Below are 21,681 nucleotides of genomic sequence, written 5' to 3'. Positions count from 1 at the left end.
CACTTTCCTAGGCCAGCTGTCTTCATGGAGCTCTGTGGAAGCACACTGCCTTGGAGGAATGTGCTCTTTGCTGAAAGCCAGGTAGGCCGTGGGAAAGGAATTGCCAAGGGCACAGGAAACAAGCAGCAGAAAAAGGAGAACAGCAACAAAAATCCATCCATCCATCCCTGGGAAACCAGATGAAGCGTTTCCTTGATCTGTTTGTTCTCATCGTTCTCACGACACACCATTCTGGACATCCCTCTCCAAATAACTCTGAATGTCAACACACAGCACCAAGCAGCAGTTCCCGCAGTGGTTTCTTACACATGCTTTCCACTGATGGTTCCTAATCAGTTACAAAGTTATGACTGCTGTAATTAGCAGCTTCCATAAATTAAGCTGATGAGGTTAGCCAGGAGCACTCCTTTACAAAAGGCCCACACACGGTATTTGTGAAACTGATTTTAGTGAGCAGGTTTACCAAGATGCTTGCTCAAGCTAACAGTGGCTGCTACCTTCACTCACAGCTAACAGAACAAATGGTAGAGCTCCATAGTGCAAATGCATCTAGGAGCACAGCCATCTCCCTACCAAGGGAATGCAAACATCATCCCTGGCAAGCAGCAGGATCTCGGACAGTTAGCACTCTCTTTGGAAGAAGCCAACGTGCAAAAAAAAATGTGATCTCCAAGTTTCTGTAAGAGCACCAACAGACACATGGCTAGGAAGAAACATTCAATCTTCTGCCTTCCTCAGATTTTCAGTGAGACAACAAGGAGAGGCTGCACCAGCAGACTGTGCCAGCCACTTCTGAAAAGCCCCTTCTATAACCGCGCTGCTCTCTTCCACAGGTTCCCTGGCAGATCTAGCTCTCACAAGAGATGTTCTTCTCACATATTCAAGCCTTCTACAGCACAAACTGCTACTGAACGGAACAGGTATCAAGAAGGTATATAGTGAGGAAAAAGAAAACAACACCCTCCCAACAGTTCAGAGACATAGGGCCATCGCCATCACGTTCTGAACATCAAGGCAGATATCCATCGTGTTCCTTGGAGGAGGACAAGGCGGTGGAAATAACGCATCGCCGACTGCATTTCTACCTCCCACATTTTTGTGCATGTGTGTTGAAATCTATTGTACTAGAGGCACAGTTTGTTGCACTGAATGCTGTTACTACTAGTTCAAAGCTTCATGGAGAAAAGCTTTGTAAGAAAGCGCAAAACTGGAAAATCAGGTAAAATAGCATTTTTCTCCTGAGCCAAGTTGGGATACGGCAAGTTAAAGGCAGATGGTCAAATAGTTTTAGCACAAGGGTGCTAAAAGCAAGGATCCCAATGAGAAGGCCTAGGAAGGGTCCAAGTCTTTTTGAAAAAGAAATCAGTGTAACAGATCACAATTTATTGCTGAGAACACCGAATACTGCCCCTACACTTCTAGTATTTATTGATTCAGGAGGAGAACCTGGGAGAAGGAGCTCCTCAGCTATTTGCTTTACTTTCTAATACACTACTTTGAATGTCGTATTTCCAACATTCTTGTAATTCAACAATTAGATAAAAAAAAATTTAAAAACTGTTTTTGGCCACACAAGAAAAAAAATAGCAGCTCTGTAAGCAGCTTACCTCCTCACTGATGTCGATCACGTCCCCCACCTTGAGCTCCAGCTCATCTTCGTTCTGTGGGACGTACTCGAAGAGCACTTTACACTGCCGCTTCTTGGACTCTGATGTGAGGGAAATGGAAAAAGTAAGAGCACTTAAAAATGAAAGCGACCTTTGCCTCAGCTCCTGAGGATCAGATGTGAGCAGAACACTTGCAAGCCATCCCCAACAGCCATGGCATTTGCTTCTGGTTTTCCAGTTTGTGTCATTGCAGGCTAACACGCTATACCTTAGATGTAGCTTGAAAACAATCAAGCACCTCACACTGCTAGTTACAGACGAGTAAACGCTACATGGACAATTGCTAACATGCAATAAGAAAGCATGTTGACACAAACAGGTCAGACAAGTCCTCAGCGATACGATTTTCAAACCATTTCCTGACCGAAATCCACCAGAATAACAACAGCTGCCGGTTGCAGCGTTAGCACTTGCTTTGGAACAAAGTCTGCAGGTTTGAGCCTCCAGCCCTTCAGCAATCCTGAAGGAAGCGACAGAAGCTGTGCTCTTCTCCGTGCTGAAGTGCCAATGGCAGCTTTTGCTTTCTGCCCTGTAGCAGAGACCTCGCTAACTCCACATCCGAGGATTTGCTTGGAAATTAAGCTCAAGCGTTAACTAGCAGTGTTCCACAAAGTCAAAATTCAAATAAATAGCAGCGTATAGATGCTTACCACAGATTATTAAAACATTTCATGCATTCGAATAACAAAACGGCATCCTAACAGGGGAAGGTGCTGAAGTGGCTTCCAACAACCCCTCCAGCCAGAGGTGCAGGAGCCCACCAGCACCCGCCATGCTGCACGTACCCTGCAGTGCTGCTGTGCTCGTTTCATTTCTATTCTCCCTTGCATGAGCTGATACTGCCTCCCAAGCTGCTTTAATACAGGAGAGTTGGAAGTCTGACCTCAGAAGACTGTCAACATGCAGCATCCTCAGTGCAGAGCAAACCAGACACTGAGTAACACTGCAGCATCTAAGATTTCTGAGAGGGATCAGCAAACTGAGGATCTCCCACGTGCTGGTGTACAGCCTCTGCTCTGGAGAGCTACAAGTCAGGAAGGGAGAACATGAAGCTCTATGGGTTAATTTCTAATAATGTAATTGTTCACATTATATACCTTCATTTCAACTCATCAGCCCATTACTACCTTAGTAGTAATTGAAATAAACACTTACAGGCCCCTACTACCGCCTGCTACGCTTTCAGGGTCCCTTCTTTGAATGAGACTACTTGATACTAAAAATGGTCAATTAAAAAGCTACACAGCCATTTGGCATACATTTGATTTCAGCTTGCATTTTCACGTTGTAATGCTACTTAAAGTAAGAAAAAAGCAGGTGTATTTCACATCGACAACTCTCTCTCCAATCTGCTTTCAAAATACTGCCTTCCAGCTTTGCCAGTTGCCAGACTGACCTGGGAATCTCCCTGAGCAGCTCAGAAAGCAGAACCCAGCCTCACACGTCGGGCTGGCAGCCACCACATGGCTCTGCCCATTTCCTAAACAAACTGTTTCACGCCACGTTTGTTCTGCACAGTTCAAACCAAACGCAGCACTCGGTTAGCATAGTTAAGCACGCCTTCAGTATTTTCATTTCCCTGAATAAATGCACCAAACAGAAAGGAGCATTGTCCAAAGGCTGATAGACAGTGCCTGTGTTCAGCGGGAGCCATAGGAGGCCAACACACGGGGCTTCCTGCACAGAGCTAGCCTGGGGTCAGCCCCTACTGCCATCCCACCAACATCTGCCTCTGACGTTGAGGGCCAGCACTGAAACAGGAGGCATTACTTTCAGAGCAGCCCTTGTAGAATTATAAACACCTGCAACCGCTGCCTCATAAAGTTTTCTCGTCTGGTTTTTAGTCATTTTGATTTAACTACCAGCATTACAATACAAACATGAAGGCACCACGTTGCACTCCTGATCACCCCAGGGGTTCCAGTTACAACCAAAGGAAGATCACTGCTTTTTTCTAGACTCCACTAACTCGTTATTTCATACTAGCAGTAAACTTACCCAGTAAGAGGAACCTGAACTAGAAAGTATTTCCTCATCAAACAGCCTTTCCACAGGAGATTTTTCATTACCACGAACAGGCCTTCAGGTTGGATACGTTACAATATGAACCACGCTCACATGAAATTCAACAGCAGTAGTGACTTTCCATTGCCTTCTATGCTTATCAAAATAGCAAGGCAATAGTCTCTGGAATTTGGAAGGGCTCTAAATTCTGCTCCCATAAGAATTCATCCCTACTACCATTAAGAACTACATCATCTAGGAGCACAGTCTGGTTTAGAATAAAAAGTTTGGGCTCCTAAGTCTCCAGCATATTCTTAAAACTGAGTCAGCCATTAAATAAATAATGTTGATTACAAAATGCTCATCAGTAGCTTATGCAATTGAAAGAACTGTAAACACTACGTACTCTTTTTGAAGCTTTTGGACGGGGGATGAGGCTGGATTCCTCCTGTTGGAAGCCCGTAGGTGCAGATACGCTGCACAAGGCTTGCTACATTGCCAGATTTCTCCCTTCTGAGTGGTAGGGCATCATCCTTGGGCTCTACATCCTTCTTAACTTCCTGAAACAAGAGATTTAAAGAGGCCAGTGAAATTACCCAAGAGGTCAGTATTTTTAGTGAGGCGTTCTAAGAGATTTCACATACTTACCATTTGGTGTCTAATGGTGTACTATACTCAAAAACCATGGCATTCTGCACCTAGAAGTACTGAAGTCCTTTATAAACATAACCCATGCATATGATCACGTTAGGAGTTGGGTAAGTTATGTGCCAAGAAAAATTCAGAAACAAAGGCAGCATTTTAGACATCTGCTCCAACCCAAGGAAAAGCAACTTCAAGCCCCAAGAAGTCCCATGCCATGTTTTTAAGCTCATATTGAAAACCCAAACAAAATACAAATGTGAACTCAATGACAGAACCATAGTGTAGTGTGCTAATTTAAAACAATATTCAAGTATATGAAGCTGCATTAGGTGATCATCTCTGCCTCAAAGCTCGAAAGTTGGTTACTGACAGGATCTAAGGATACTGCTAAAGAAAAAAAAGAAAGTAACATGCAGAGAATAACAGACATTTTGCTGATACCATTGGAATCAATAGGAAACAGTTAACGTTTTAATTTAGAAGGAATGTAGCAATAGAAACAGACACCTATAAACAAGAAAGAATCAGTTCTTGACAGAAAAGCCACTAAGCAGTCATCCCACTGCATCAGCTCATTTCAGAAGGCTCTACCTAAAAACGAATGAATGCTCCGAGACAAAAACCACTTAGCACAAGAAGAGACCCATTAGTCAGATCAATGCTCTGCCTGCTCCAGAACACAGCTCCCCACAGCAGCACTCTGAGATGCTATTTAGAGAGAGCCAGCATGCAACCTCGGGCACTTCCTGCTCCCTGATCTCCCAGATTTCCTGATCACCCATACGGCTTTCATTAGGAAGATGCATTCCCCCAGTCCCTTTGATGTCCGCAGACAAATCTAATTCCTTTCTCAACCCATGATCCTGCCTTGGTGATAAATACCAGATACCTTCTGCTCACGTAAAGAAGCCCCCTTCTACCAGCTGCTTTAAGCTGACACCTTCCCACTCCCCGTGTGTGCTCCTACTTTAGCTTACCACTGCCTCCAACGTCATGAAAATCTTGATCACGTCCCCTCAGCTTTATCCTTGCAGCTGGAGTCTCCCCCTCGGCAGCTCCGACGGCACAAGGCAGCTGCTCCATCCCATGAGCACCCATCTACTCCCCAGCCTGCTCAGCAGCCTTCCTCGCGAGATCCTGCCCACGTTTGGGCTGCCACTTCACCCAGAGCTGAGGATTTTGGAGAACTGGAAGTCACAACGCCAAACGTTCACAAGCCGATGCTCATCCCAGCTAACATTTTCCTATAGCCACAGCGCTGGTTACTTTTTCTTCCATCCACGGCTTGGCATTTACCAACTTGATGCTCATCTGCCACCTCTTTCACTACTCAGCTCCCCACCATTAGCAGAACATTAACTATCTAAGACTTCAACAACACTCAGAAAATGGGAGTTTTCCACTGCGAGATCCTCTCTCCACATCGCTGGGGTCACAGAACAAAGCCGGTACCAAGACCAGCTCCTCAGAGATCCCCCTGGCTCATCACCCTGACAAATGACCAGCAAGCCCTTCGCTTCTTGCTTCAACTTTCAGTCCATAAAAGAATTTTTCCTGCAGTATCTGAGCAGCTTCATTTCATTTTTTCCAGTAACTTGAAGAAAAACACGATCAAAGGCTCCCTGGAAAGCCAAGCACTGGATGCCAGTCACCCGTGTGCTCACAACAGGACCCTCACAACTCCAGCGCCATTCCCACCGGCTGCCCCTCTTCCGAGGGAAGCAAGCATCCCTAAGCACTTGGCAACTTCTTGCCTTCCACTTTAGGAAGTTCTTGCATTCATCCCTAGCAGCTACTGGTTAAGTACTCCTTTAGTTATTTCAGCTGCAATTGCCACGGAACACTTAATTATATTCCGTAACAATGGAAGCAATACATACATACTTATTAATATCATCTGAACACTCAAACAAGAGCGTCAAGACAGCAAAAGACATGCATGGATGAAAGGAAAAGAAACGTTATCTGCCAGGATATAGCTCTGCTGCTTTTTGGAACATGAAAAGTCTGAAAGCTCCTTAGTGCAGCTGTCCAGCTGGAAAACCGACCCGGTCTGGAAAGCTGCTGGTGCTTTCAAGCACGCCATGAGCTTCACAACAAACAGTTCTGGGCAGCTTCCTACTTCCCAGAAGGACAGAACAGAAGAAGCTTACCGACAGCGCAGTTTTTCCTCTCGCTCATTTCCATTACATAAGGAGGCTTTTCAGCAAACAGCCAAGTCATCCTGCACTTGCTCTCCCTCGTGCTCAGACACATCTGCCCTTAAGATCTCAAGTTTTGCAGAGATTCTATCTTCCAAGCAAAAGAAAAAAAAAAAGCCTCCAGAAAAGAGAGCATCGTGACCACCTCCCATTAAAGACCCTCCTGGATGCCCACCTGCATAACCTGCTGCAGGGAACTGCTTTAGCAGGCATTGGGCTCAATGATTGCTTGAGGTCCCTTCCAACCCCTGTGATTCTGTATTAAAGCATGCATTCCAAACAAAGACTTTGCCATTTTCAGTCTGTCAGCTGGTTTTCAGCCACTCATTGGCCAAGCCTTACAAACAAAAAGAATTAAGCTTGACTACTGCTAAGTTTGCCATCCCCAAAAACCCCTTTCGAAGCCATTCTGCTCAACTCAAAAACACACGCATTTGACAGTTTGCCTGGAGTGGGCCTGTCCTTGGGTTTTTTTTAAATGGAGGCCTTTTACCTCTGCACTTACACAGCCTCCAAAGCTTCCAGCAGCTCAAGGAAGGATTGCTCCAGGCACAGCCCACCCGCGTGCACCCAGCCCAGCCCGACCCATGGCCACCCCCTGCCCTGGGTGCACCCATCGCTCAGCACCAACCCAACAGCAGTGCACTACTAAGGAGGTCTGGGCTGAGACTGGGGCATGGGGAGGGTGCAGGGCAGCACCAGCTCATCTGATCCCATCTCTGCCAGGCCCTCACGTAACAGAAAAATATCCCTTGCTTCACAATCACGCCTCACCCACAGCATCGCTTTCTGGCCGTGCACGCATTTGTGAACAATTCTTTTCAAGGATGAGGTGCAGGCAGAGTAAACTCTCACCAAAAATCTCTGGCAAACACCTTGAGACCTCACTAAGAACAGCAGCGCTGCCACCGAACCAGCCCGATGCGTTAGTCAAATATCCCACTAGTTCTACGGTTTTGTTTGCCTTCTATTTTTTTAATAAAAAAGTATTTTGATTAAAAAAAGTTGTGTTACTTAGACATGTTAAGTAAATTATACAGTTTAGGAGGGCTGCTCCAGAAGTAATGCCTCCTATTTTTATGATGTCGACCCATGACATCAGAGGCAGATGTTGGTGAGATGGCAGCAGGGGCTGATCCTTCCCCCCAGTGTCCTGCTCCGTGTTGTTGCTGTGTGAGGGATGGCAGCAGAGGGCAGGCTGACAGAATGGAGTCTGACATGGGAGTGGGGATGGAGCAAAGGGGTGGATCTGAACTCCTCCATGTGGAAAGGATGGCACCCACTGACATTCACTGATGCTTTTTTTTTCCCAGCATACAGGCTCTTATTCATTGCTGGTGAAGACGCACAGCTAATGATGGTGACTGCTGAAAAATAGCGTTTTGTAGCTGACAGTGTGCTCTATCAAACAGCGTTATTGTGCTCTTTGTATCTGCTGTAGTTTCCATGGAAGTAAACTAGAGGCATTACTTTCAGAGGAACCTATGTAGATGCGGCCCAAGACGATCCCTGTTCCCTCGGTGCGGCCCAGGCAAGCCACAAGGCCGGACACACACGACTTGAATAGTTTCTTAGAACACTGAACACTAGGGAGTCCATTCCCTGCTTGCACTAACGCTGCACTTTGCACAGAATTTCACAAGCTGTAACTGCAAACGGTGTGAAACGTGGGACATGACCAAGGAAAGAGGACACAGGGAGAAGACCGAGATCATTACGGGGTAAGAGCATGGCAGACAGCTACAAAACTGTCGGAGAAGCTCTGCCATGAACAGCAAAGCACTGGATGGCAGAAACACTCCAATCCAAGAGCAGACAGTGAGTGACGTGGGTGAATCAGAAAGCACACTGTGAGCACAGCGTCACCGAAAGCTGCTTTGCAACGCGGGGAGGAACAACAGGCACAGGGAGCTGGTCACTGCAGCAGCCAGTGGGAAATGGAGCTTGGACAGGATGACAGCAGGGCTGCTAAGTACTGCACAGACAGGTCAGCAGCTGCTTTCTCAATATTTAACCCACTAACCTTTAGAATATCCTTGTAAAGCAGGGACTTTGTTATCGTCAGCGAGGAACCGAAGCATTAATCATGCTTCCCCAGGGCATTAAAATCACATCAAGGTAAAGCAAATTCAGGAATCCCTGTTTCCCACAACTGCATACCACCATACCACAAACCTGTGCTTCGTATCACTTCTCTAGCAGCAGGAAACTGCTCTAAATCCACTTCCTAAGGCACACACCAGGATGCTCTCAGAACACATAGCACTCAACACTCCCAGCAGTTTCATCCTGAGCATGGCTGTTACGATTCTGACCTTTTGGACAGGTTAAGGTTTTGCCAAGGAAGTAATTTCTAAACGAGACAGATATCAATTGGATCACTGAAAACTGACACGAATTGATTCAAACATTCATTAACGTCCCTACCAACGGCTGCAGTACTTACATCTCTGCCAAAACAACAGTGCACACAGGTCTGAGCTCTTCATTCAAACCAAAATAACACATCCCGGTTACTGTTATACCTCATCTGAACATCCCCAAGACTGCTGATCGTTGCCTTCAGAGCAAGTAAGGGGTTTTTCTTGGTTTTTCTTTCTGCTTGAAGGCAGACCTGTGTATCTCAACAGAGCCCGCATGATGACAATAGCAATGAAAGCTTTGCAGGGCGCTACAGCTTGTTCTGAGATGAGGCCGCCACTCACTGCCAGCCAGCAAAAACAAAATGAGCCTGACATTCGCTGCAGCTGGAAATTTTAATATTCGTATGATGCCAACCCACGGCAGCGAGAGGCTCGTCAGCGTCTCCATGAGCAACACAGACTTCATGCACGTGTGACTTGGCAGTACGAGGTCAGCACGGGTGATCTCAGCACAAAGTGCTCAGCCTGGAAGCAGCCACCCGCTCGTCCTGGTGCCAACCACGGCCCCAGCCCTAAGGGCTTTCTGGTTTTATAACCCCTCTTAAATGCGTATGTCACACCGCTTAGAGATTGCTGACACCAGCACAGGCTGATAATGTAAAACTGTGTGTAAGTTCAACGCAACAGCAAAAAAAGATGAGCGTAATCCTAAGAGGTTTTTCTTTTACCCGCACTTATTGCAGCTGAACAATTCCCCAGGAAAAGACGTATTTATACGTGAAGGAAATCATCTGAGTACAGCAATATATGAAAAAATATTCCGCTTTACAGGAGGACTAAAATCTAATGTGTCTCAATTCACTGACAGCCTCATGAAGCCCATTCACCTGAGCAGATAAGCAGCGGCCCTGCCCCACACGTGAAGCCAGCCACGTGGCCCCAGCAGCAGCTGCAGGATCCTGCCCTGCTCCCTGACCACAAGGAACAAGCACCAAAGGCAGCAGGGCACCGAGGATGCAGAAACCAGGCCAGACAGCCCGAAGGAACATGAGGGATGGATGGTTATAAATTCAGCCTGCTCCTGAACAACGGCACACAGAGAAGTTCATTACCTGACAAACCTAAATCTTTAGCTAGATTCTCCAAGCTTAAACATTAAAACGTTTTAGTTCCCCATTCCTTCTGTATGTGCCATTATACCGAGAACAACAACCTCTTGCATTATTTCCAGTGTAAGCTAGGAAACATCACCTTGCATAAAAGCTGCATGCATTTCTCTTGCTGGCTGAGTGTACTTTAAAGTGAGAGATCTCAAGCAGCAGCACAGTATCTAAGGAGAGGGAGATGAAGAGCACACACACTTAAGTGCCTGAGCCTGCAGACCATTTTCCAGCTCTTTTCCTGCCCATCAGAACAGCAATAATGGTATCGTCTACTCCTGGTCTTGAAAATTAAGTTTCTGATTCACATTGTGCTGGACAGAAAATAAGGAGATGAGAGCTGAACCTGCCACTCGTTTCAACCAACAATGCCCCAGGTCCTTCCCCCTTGGCTGCCACCTCCTCCTTGGGAGGAAGATGTAAGTCTGTTTTCTCCTCCTACATGCAAGTGTCCGCAGAACACCAGATGCGAAGTATTTAACAACGGCAAGGCAAGGAAAATGAATAACCCGCCCCGTTCTTCTGTCACGCCTGCCATGAACTAAGGACAGGTCTAGACGGTTTGTGAACAAAAATAGCCGAGCTGCTGCCTGAACTCCGTCCCTGGAGCCATTTCCATCAGCCAGCAGAGGAGCTCAGCTGGCACAAACAGCGCTGCAGCTCCCCGGAGGATTACAAGTTACTCCTGAAAACAGAAAGCAATCCCTTTAAAGACGAAAGCAGTTACGGCTCCCCGAAGCACTGAGGAACACTCAATCTCGATAACCTTTGCTTCCCAAGACAAGTTACCATGGGCAGTTTAATGTGTCCGAGGGCTGATTTCCCCGTCAGTTTATGGCTGAAGCAGGGACTGCTCAGCAGTTCAGACACTGACCCACAGTGCAGCTGGCAGTAAGGCAGCACTGCTCCTTACCTTTGTCTCTTCCAAAACTGAAATTGCTTTACATTTTGACTTCCATACACCCCAGTTCAATGCATTTCGGTTCAAGACTGAAGCTAGAAGAAGACCTACCAGCTGACACTAATCTCCAGCAATTTTCACCGGAGTTGCAGAAACAAATTGCAACGTGAGCAGCTGTGGCTGCAGGTCCTCAGCCCAGCTGTGGCCTGGCCCCAGCAAAGCGCAGCAGTCCGGTCAGCAGCCCCAACAGCCAAGCAACGTAGGGTTCTTGAACAGAGCATCTAGAAGACTGGAAGAGGTTGCCCAAGGAGGCTGTGGATACCCCGTCCCTGCAGGCATTCAAGGCCAGGCTGGACGTGGCTCTGGGCAGCCTGGGCTGGTGGTTGGCGACCCTGCACTCAGCAGGGGGTTGAAACTCAATGATCTCAGAGGTCCTTTTCAACCCAGGCCATTCTGTGATTCTGTGATTCTATGAAGACACAGAGATGCTTACCGCAGCGTTTCCCAAGCATTTAATTAAGAAAAGCCTATCTTAAAATAATTCCGAACTAATATCTAAATTCTATTTTACGGTGCTGCCATATTATCAAATAAAACATCTTAAAACGCTAAGCACATTTCTTCTCTGCTCCACTTGTTTATACGTACGAAAGCTGAGTTCTATTTCTTGTAATTACTTTTACAGACTCACATTTAATGTTAGTCCTGTAAACCAGCAGCCACAGAACAGGACTCCAGACCAAGGCAGGCAGTGCACATGGCAGGACCTGGCTGCAACACCCACAGACCTCGGCATTCCACTGAGCTGCCCCTGGGGGAAAAGTGGAAGCCACCTCTTTTCCATCACCAGAGTAAGCACCTATATCAGTGGCCCGGAGCAACGTGTGCTCCATTAACCACCACAGCCCCACTTTGATGTTTAACTGGGAACATCCTTTGCTCCTGCCCAGCACCGCCCAGGCTTCCTGGATCTGCTGGCAACGTGGTTGTCCTCTGCTGTGAAAATCCCAAGGCTTCCAGCTTCTCCCAGCCCCCGCAAAACCTTCAGCACTTCACTCTGGGCCACCTCCTCCAAGGTTAAAAAGAGCCGTGACACTCTACAGCAGCACATCTGAAGGCCTGTGACCTTTGCCTAAGGCACAGAACTGAACGTTCAAAGGACTTGCTGGATCAGGAGTGAAAATAAAACCCCAAAGCTGTGATATATGCTGTGGAGAGGAGCTCGCCTCCCCTCCAGAACAAAGGCCCCCCCCAGGCCAAGCTCACACTAGGCCTTGGTGCTACGGGCTGGCAAACCAGGAGAGGTAGGCTCTCACAAGCCATCACACTGCAAGTTTGCAAGTGTGATTACTTCAATCAATCAACCTCATTAAAAAAAAAAAAAAAAGCCAAAGAACAGATTGAACGTTAGCAGCGTTGGGTGTGTACACATCTTGATGTATCTGACCCGTGAGAAAGTACTGAAATGACAGCGCTGGCATGCACACCCAGCCATTCCCAGGACACAGCAAGCATTACATGCTACCTGGCTAATTGACCTCTTCAGTACCATTACAGGTGGTAATTACACAGTCCGTAATTACGGCAGTACTTTAGATTTCTGCGTACAGAAAAAGGCCTAAACTTAAACCAAGGTTTGCATGCATCCTGTCAGTTATTTCTGACCGAGACACTACGTGTATTTTGCAGTTTACTTAATTATGGTTGCAAACTCCATCTGACGCAACGTACTCTCCCCGCAGACTTCCAGCACTTGGAAAGGAAGCTATAAAATTACACACGATGAAGTTTAACTAAGGAAGGGCAGAAGTGCACGCTGTTCCATGTGGCTAGAGGAGTAGCAGTACAGTAGTTTTCCTTTCCAGACCACCACACCTGAGTGTGGCAGTGCTGCCCATGTCCAAGAGCACGCAGCTCCAGCAGGACTCCACGGGCACATCCATCTTTTTGGAAAGCAAGAGGAGCGGGTACAATCAAACACTTGGATAACTCAAAGGAGAATAATCAGCGTATTCAGCAGTGCTCACACATGCCAGACATCACGTTTTCCCCTGCCATCCTTGGGAACAGTACCTCAAGTTCCTTTCCATGTCAGTACTGTCACTGATGCACTATTTAGGAGTTCTTCCCATTCCTTGCATACTCTTGCCAACACATCATTTGGAAATGCTAAACGTTAGAAGCACCGGTGCTCTCTTCATTCTATATTTGCAGTCAGCCATGGAAGATTTTGTGGTGCTACAGATTTACAGTGGAAACACAACTCGCAAATGTAAACTCAAAATCACCTTTCTGGGAGGTTGCAGTTCTCTTCTCAAAATGTAAAGCACAGGTGCTTGCCTAGAATCCAAAACTGGTCAAATTATTCCACCCAATTTTCTGCACTGAACTGATGCACAATGTTTAAGGAAAGGTTCCAGGACGGCATCTGTGATGTCTCAGATTTAAAAATTACTTTTATTTATCGCAACATATTATAGCCACATAACTTTCTCATGCCATACCTTCAAAATCAGCATAGCTACGCTGCGTTGCGGAAGGAAATAATGCACGCATCTTCACCTGACGCCAATAAGATCCCAGCGTGAATACAGCACAGATATTACCAGACAAAATCTGTTGAGTTCCTTCCATTCCAGGTCACGACACAAGACCCCAGACACCCAGCTCCCACCAAGGCACCCACAAGCACTTGTGCTGGCACAGCACGTCCGCAGCAGGAGCTCTGCGGGGCAGTTCAGACCACGCGTAAGCTCAAATCCACCTCGCAGCTTTGCTTTTCCATCCACGTGACACAGGTTACCTTACAGAGAGAATCCACGAGGTCCCACCCAGTGTAAACCCAAGCGTTTAATCCAGTGATTGAACCACAAAATGACAGAAAGAGCCATATAAACAAGAGTAAGCCACAACGAGCTCTGAATCCTAACAAGAATATTACACACGACTGCATTCGAATATCACTGGCTATATCTGCCAATGTTTTTCTTGGTTTTATTTCCTTTTTTGAAACAAAGGTCCCATCCCATCACAACCTAGGTGAACACAAGCCAATGACCTTGATTTTCAAGCTGGAAGAAATCTGTTTCGCTTTTCATTCAGGCAGGATGAATAGTTGAGAACTCTCTCTCACCCCACATTCACAGTCATCCCTATTACCATCCCACTCACTTGATGGGACTGGGAACGGCCTGGGCAGTCCTGCCTTGGTGCTCCCAAAAATGGCCCAGCTCCGCTGAGCCGGCTCGCCTTGAGGGGTGCCCTCTCCAGTGGCACTGGTTTCCTCAACATCAAGAAGGACGCCAGTGGGAATGGTGGACTGCCCCACAGGCATCAGCAACACATCTTACAATCCCTGCTTGACTCCTTATCGGGGCAAAAAGAGCCTGCTTATTGCCATCATTTCTCATACATAGAATCATAGAATTAGCTAGGCTGGAAAAGACCTACAAGATCATCCAGTCCAACCATCCAACCACCAATAACCCCACTAAACCATGGCTCTCAACGCTATATCTAAATGTTTCTTGAACACCTCCAGGGACAGTGACTCCCCCACCTCCCTGGGCAGCCCATTCCAGCGCCTGACCACTCTTTCAGAAAAGTAGTATTTCCTAATGTCCAGCCTAAATCTCCCCTGGCACAACTTGAGGCCATTCCCCCTCGTCCTGTCACTGTTACAAGAGAGCAGAGGCCGACCCCCAGCTCACTACAACCTCCCTTCAGGAGTTAAAGAGAGCGATGAGGTCTTCCCTAAGCCTCCTCTTCTCCAGACTGAACAACCCCAGCTTCCTCACCCAGCACTAAACCCAAAATTACATCGTGACTTTCGATTTTACGTATTTTCTTTATTTTTGAAGGAAAAATAAAAGGAAGCACCAGCTTCAAAGCAAGAGCTGCTCTCCCACCAGACCAATTTTCCCCTCCTCTCACCAGGAAGGCCAAGAAGCCTCCACGCTGCTAAGCCTCTCATCCCCTAGCAAACCAAATCCATGCCAATTTCCTCAAAACTGCAGAAAAGAAAGGAAAAAGCTACATAAACTAAAACATCCCTTGTCCAGCAGGATTGATTTATGAGTGTACATTTAATTTTCTCCAAGCGCTCCTTGAATGCAAAGAATTCAGACTGAGCAGGTGTCAAAACACACAGCCTGGCATGACACACGGCAGAAGAGCAAGCCTGGAAGTTCTGGAAACAGGTATGTGTTTCATTGCATTACTTTAAGAAAGACACTCCTTCTGACTTCTGTCCAGGAGACCCCCGTATCTGCTTCCTAACAGCATGGCTTATCACATAGACATTAAGTACAGAAGCCTACAGTTACTCATCTGTTTTTTCAATTGCTACTGTACTAGTAAGAAAACGAGAATTAGGAAGAACCGAGACGAGTGCCTTTACCTTGCCTGCAATCCCTCTTGACTCCACAGTTCCCGGTTGCAGTTCTAGGTGAGGTCCATGTGCTCTTTTTGCAAAGGAATCACAGAGGACATTGCTACATTTGAACGAGCTTTCAGGCCAAGTTTCTCTGGTGGGCTCACAGCTCGCTGGGGACGGAGCACCAACACAGCAGAGAGGCAGCAAGGATGCAGCTCGAGGCAGCAGCTCAGCTCTGCTACAGCTGGAACCCTTCCCAGGGTAAAGGTTTGGGTTGAGGAGGGCTCTGAGATGGAGGAGACGGGGCTTGGGTTTTGTTTTCTATACACTGACAAGCACACAGACAAGGAAGTGGAACGAGAAAGGAACTCTTGAAACCAAACAGCCGTCGTTTAAAGGAATCCTTCACGCAAGCAGTGGAGCTGACTACAATGTCTACACTCGAAAGAAGTTCGCCTAAATCGAAACCAAATCATTTTGTGACACAAACAGCTCTAAGACCAAGCATACACAAAGTACATTCAACGAAATCTAAGAAGTCATACGGCAACCCTCGTTTTTCTAATTCATGCTGCCGTTCACCTTCGTCTCCCTGAAACACAAAATCAACGCACAGTATTTGATTTTAAGAACATACAGAAAATAAAGCAGGCTTACCACTTCCAGGGACATATTTGCTCGAACACACCCTGTGTTCTGCTTTTATTTATTTATTTTTTTTATTATTTCAGAGGAGGAAGAAAAGAAATGTCGTCGCGAGCAAAGTTCAGAGGCTGACCTGAGCAGATTGGCGCTAGGCAGGAGCAGCTGCACACACCTGAGCAGGCCAGCAGCTCTGAGCAGCAGTCACAGCACGGCCCCGCTCAGCCAGCAGCCATGCAGGGTATTCCCACCCAGCATACCCAGCACTTGCTTTTGGAAGGGTCCCCGGCTGCTCGCCAGCATGCCCCCAGAGCTCAGCAGCCTTTCTACCTTAAGGGATGGAAACCACGAGTTAATCTATCCGCTGCCCCTCCCTCCTTTGACTCACCGCCCCGGGCTTACGACCGAGCTAGTTTTACTGTCACGAAAAGCAGGCTCACGGTCTGCCTGCCTACAAAGCTGAGATAAAAGTTGCTCATTTCATTTGGATTATTATTAAGATCTTAAAAACCTTTGCAGACTGTATGGGCAAAAGCTTTCTAAAACAAGCAGACGAACGAACGCCAAATCATCGCTTTCAACTTATCAGTGCAAGAGCTGGAGAGGGAATGTTGCATTTAGCAGCATTACACGCTGCTCTAACCCACACTGGATATGAATGGGCGTGGGTACATTTCATGACGATGAATTTTAGAAAGGAAAAGCTACTGTCAAAGAAAACAATAGAAGTCTGCTAGATTTCCACTGCTAATTCCTTTCAGGAATTTATGAGGTTGTTTATTTCAATACTGCCCATGTGGGAAGCAGGAAGAGAAACGGCAATAACAACGATGTCAGGAATAAAACATTCAACTCCAGTATTACCACAGAACTAGAAGAGTACAGGAGCACAATCCAAGCTGGAATTTTAAATAAGAACTTGGCGCTGAAATTGCAAACCTCCACACCTGCAGAGGAACCACACAACTTCAAGAAGAAAGGCAGTTTGTACCAACAAGGCACGCATGAACCAGGAGATGGAACAGAACATAGAAAGCACATTCTGTTCTGAGGCAAGGAGGAAAAACTAAGTTCCTATCAAGCACTCTAAAGCCCAACACTGCAATGCAAGCAGAACACTCTTCTAGAGCCCTATTACTGGAAAGTAAATTCAAGGAAGACAGCTTCCCAGGTGGGCAATTTAACTGCTTGCCATGCTTCAGCCAGTTGTTTGCAGCCATGCAGCCACTGTCAGTTTCCCCACCACCTCCGAGCTCCCATGTAAGGGCTGCTTCAGACATCCCCACCCCGACTTCATCCTGACCTCTCGGTACCTCTCACTTCCCAGTCAAGCACACACTACCAACCAAGGACACCACAGGAGCCTTACAGGGCATCTGATTCTCCTTAACTGGGGGTATCTATTCTCTTTCTTTTAATGCAAAACACCCAGGTGCAAGTCAGCTCTATGAACTGCACAGAGCCTCAGACTTTGGCTTACCCTGTCAAGGTTTGGGCCCGCAGAACATGCCCAGTCCCAGCTGGCACTAAGGATCAGCCACCACCAGCCTTCTTCAGGACACTACGCCAGCATGCAGAAAGTCTGCTAATAGTAAGAGTTACCAGCATACATTACAAAGGATCAAGCATTATCAGCAGTGCATCAGTATCCAGAGGAAACTGACACAGATTCCCCTATGTTTAGAAATACTATGAGTTAACTCAGGGCTCAGCTCACCTAGCTGTTTGTGCAACAAATTAACCTTAATACCCATCTGAAAGCACTCTGTCAGCTTCCTTTGCTGCACTCTGAACAGCAAAGAACCAATTGCTCCCGTTGTGCAGCTTCCATAAAACCACTACATGGAAATATTTAGAAAATCTGAGGGAAATTGAAGACATCAACAAAAAGCTATTTCCTGCAAGAGAGTTAGCAGCTCAAAATGAAGTTGACAGTGCTTAGTTATGTTCTGAACAGAAAAGATGTACTGTCCCATGCAAAAATCAAAGCATGAGGAGTGGCACTGCTAAGGCCTGCATTGGTAAACCCCTGCACAGCCACAGGGAACAAAACAGGGCCGGGATCTGCTTTAGCTGTGATGATACAGTCTGAATCTGGGGCATCCAACACATCAAGAAGGCATGCAGCCTTAATCCTCCTACTGATTTTTCAGTTGTCCTTCAGACAAGAAGTTGCAGGCCGCCTGGCAGCCACGGACACTGCAGCTGCCACCTGGCAGCAAGCATCTCTCCTGAAAGAGCAGAGCAAAACGAACGAGAACCAAACGAGCTGGAGTTGCTGCCATCTCCCCTCAGCGCTCCTGCAGCTGTCTGACAAAAACTGATGACTTCACAGGGTATATAAGGACTCACAGAAACACAGAATTGCAAGGGACCTCAGGAGATCGTCGAGCCCAGCCCTTGCTAGAGCAGCTCCCTGCTGCAGGTGGCACGGGAAGGCGTGCAGGCCCTGACTGTCTGCAGAGAAGGAGACTGCACCGGCCCTGGGCAGCGGCCCCAGCCTCTCCCAGGAAGGAAGTTCTTCCTTGTGTTTGTAAGGGACTTTCCTGTGTTCCAGTTTTTCCTCCTTCATAAACATCTAATATTTGAAAACAGGACAGTGTGTCCAGCTTTGTCCAACTTAAACTATCGTGTATCCCTTATATTTTAAAATACTTTATATAGGGAAAAGCCAGGCAAATCTAGTGAGTAACACGTGCACTTTCAGCTTCAAACACTAATCCTATTCAGTCAGCAGAGATTACCACTTACCATCCAAATTCTTAATGGAGAGGTTACACACTGACCTCCATTCAATTCTTGTGATATATATACACGCAAACACACACCATGTTTTACATACATATATAAAACCAACCAAACAATTTAGCCTTATAATGAATTCAGGCCAAGTCCCCACACAATGCACGAGATGACATCCATGCCAGGAATGCAGGGATCCTTTCAGAAAGGCAAAAAATTCAGGCTAGTCACAGTTGCCCCCCTCCTTCTTGTCACACCCCTTCCCACCAACCTGCTGCATACTCCACTCCCAACTGGATTGCTCTCAGGAGCTGCAGGGTGCTCCTGCTCGGAGCAGTAACACAGCCCATTCCATAGGAAGCCCAGCTGGCACACAAGCCACCACCTCAGTTAGAGTTTGAACAGCTGACAGGTGAGGTAATCAACGAGCCACTTCATTTCTCAAAGCACCTTCCTTGTTCACAAGGCCAAAGTACAGCCCTGCTTCAGTTGCTTCTTGCCTCCTTCCTGCAGCTCGCCAACCCTTCACACGTCAACAACGCAACAATTTACATCAACGCTTGTGGAAGTTCTCCTTGAATTTGGAGAAAAGCAAGACAACATCCAATTCATTCAGTTCTTAACAATAACGCAAGCCAACTCTGACCCCCTGTGTTGTTGGGTAAAATGACCTTGGTGAGCCAAGACCTGGTGGGAACTGCCGTGCTGCCTGACACCTTCCCACATGGCACCTAAGGGCCAGGCAAGGATGTCATCAGTACAATGATCATCAAAAAGCACGCCAGGCGAAAGTAGAATCATAGAATCATAGAATTAGCTAGGTTGGAAAAGACCTACAAGATCATCCAGTCCAACCATCCACCTACCACCAATAACCCCACTAAACCATGGCTCTCAACACTGTATCTAAATGTTTCTTGAACACCTCCAGGGACGGTGACTCCACCACCTCCCTGGGCAGCCCATTCCAGCACACAACCACTCTTTCAGAAAAGCAGTATTTTCTGACATCCAGCCTAAATCTCCCCTGGTGCAACTTGAGGCCATTCCCCCTCGTCCTGTCACTGTTACAAGAGAGAAGAGGCCGACCCCCAGCTCACTGCAACCTCCCTTCAGGTAGTTATAGAGAGCCATGAGGTCTCCCCTGAGCCTCCTCTTCTCCAGACTGAACAATCCCAGCTCCCTCAGCTGCTCCTCATAAGCCCTGTGCTCCAGACCCCTCACCAGCTTCATCGCCCTCCTCTGAACACGCTCCAGGGCCTCAATGTCTTTCTTGCAGTGAAGGGCCCAAAACTGGACACAGTACTCGAGGTGGGGCCTCACCAGGGCTGAGTACAGAGGGAGAATGACTTCCCTGCTCCAACAGGAGTAATGGGAAGTAAGTATTTATACACAGCCCTAGACCTGAAAGAGATTTTGCAATGAACTAAAACGAGTTAAAAGTGTTAGGCAAGTGAAAGGCATCCTTACTCACTTTTCCTTGGTAAGAGCCACAAGAGGAACAACTGGATGATTCCCAACCATTTTTAAAGGTGGATGCTTAATTCTTTCAGCAATGTATAGAAAGGAATCATTTCATTTTTTCCGTTACACCGCATAGAAAAATCATCAGTTTTATTGTACACAAGCATAAAGACGTGGTCACAACACTGGACAAATTTCTTCCTACAGTTTAATAATATAACACAACTTACTATGATATTTTCAAAGAATTCCTGTTTTGCTAATAATAATTTTACTTCAGAAAGACAAGAATATGTAAATTCTTGTTGATTATACTCCATGGAATTTACACCAAGGAAGATATTCAAAAGGAGTGCAAAGTATAAAGAAGGAAGGTACAATCTCAGTAACACTTGTGTAGTTCACACAGTAAGACATCTGCCAGCTCAGACTCCAGATTTCAGCTACTCCACATGGAACAGCACACCTAGATTCCTCGCAAGTAACTAATAAATAGCTGCATATTCAATATTAGATTTACAAAACTTTCAGGGGAAACAGAAAAACACAGCTGCAAGCAAAGGTTTCACCTAAAACCAGGACACAAATACACAGTAAATGCAAGAGGCTGTACGATTTCACAGTTTCACTGATTTCAGTTGCTTTTTAAGCTAGCCCCATTCCATGCCCTGGCCCTTTGCACAGACACAGAGATGGCAGAGCCACATGGGGGGGGGCTCAGCAAATGCAGGACTGCTCCTTCAAACAAATAGCTGCCATCCAAGCTGAAGCATATACACAACCACAGCTCAGTTGACTGAGCCACGGCCCTGCTTTGCCCACTCTCCTGACCTGATATCTTCTGTAGGTGCAGGTTTTTATTTCATTTTATTTTTTGGAAGTCAATCCAGCTCACTAATGCAGGTCACTGGGCTGAAGCAGTCACAAGGAGACACGATACAGTGCAAAGGAACAGAACAAGAGGAATGCTGAAGTGAGCAAGAGCAGAGAGAAGAGCTTATACAGGGCAAAAAAAAAAACTTCCAAAAGCATCCTAAGGAACCAGAATAAGCTAGAAGATCTTCAAATAAAAAATTAATCCCCTTAAAAATAGAACTGGCGTGTAATTGTACCATTTCAGTAATAACCAAGCCGCAGCACGACCACAGTAGAAGTCATGGCAGAAAACTCACCTTCACAAAATTATCTGGGAACATGCCCCGCCTGCCATTCAGCTCCCCTTCCAGCCATCCTTCCTCTTCCAGCTTCTTCACATTCCTGATGATTTCCCCAACTCGAATTGTTAGCTCATCATCATGCACTGCATCATAGTCATACTCCACAATATAGTCCACTGGAAGGAAAAAAAAAAAAAAAAATGAAACAACTCAGGCGTGTGTTAATGAGAGTTTAAAGCCAGGAACAAAAAGGTAGACTTAACAACAAGTGCTAAGTGTTTCCTCCCAGCAATGCTTGTCTGTGAATTGCTGTGTCCCCACGCTTTTCAGACAGGTAAAAAAAAAATCACTTATTAAGGT

The 21,681-nt window shown here is 46.5% G+C and overlaps 1 protein-coding gene across 4 annotated transcripts in view; it reads right to left on the bottom strand.

Moving 5' to 3' along the window:
* CD2AP (CD2 associated protein) overlaps positions 1–21,681 on the bottom strand; it is a 74,142-nt gene that overhangs the window by 31,407 nt on the left and 21,054 nt on the right. For all 4 annotated transcript variants that reach the window (XM_021390287.1, XM_021390290.1, XM_021390289.1 and 1 more), the window contains exons 2-4: positions 21,337–21,497; positions 4,078–4,231; positions 1,608–1,708 (exon numbers count right to left, since the gene is read on the bottom strand). In XM_021390287.1, the coding sequence (XP_021245962.1) occupies positions 1,608–1,708; positions 4,078–4,231; positions 21,337–21,497 (416 nt within the window). The remainder of the gene's footprint in view (positions 1–1,607; positions 1,709–4,077; positions 4,232–21,336; positions 21,498–21,681) is intronic.

Source organism: Numida meleagris, chromosome 3, assembly GCF_002078875.1.
Source record: "Numida meleagris isolate 19003 breed g44 Domestic line chromosome 3, NumMel1.0, whole genome shotgun sequence".
Taxonomy (NCBI): Eukaryota; Metazoa; Chordata; class Aves; order Galliformes; family Numididae; genus Numida; species Numida meleagris.
Note: the sequence above shows the minus strand (reverse complement) of the source record. Positions and strands in the feature narration are given on the sequence as shown.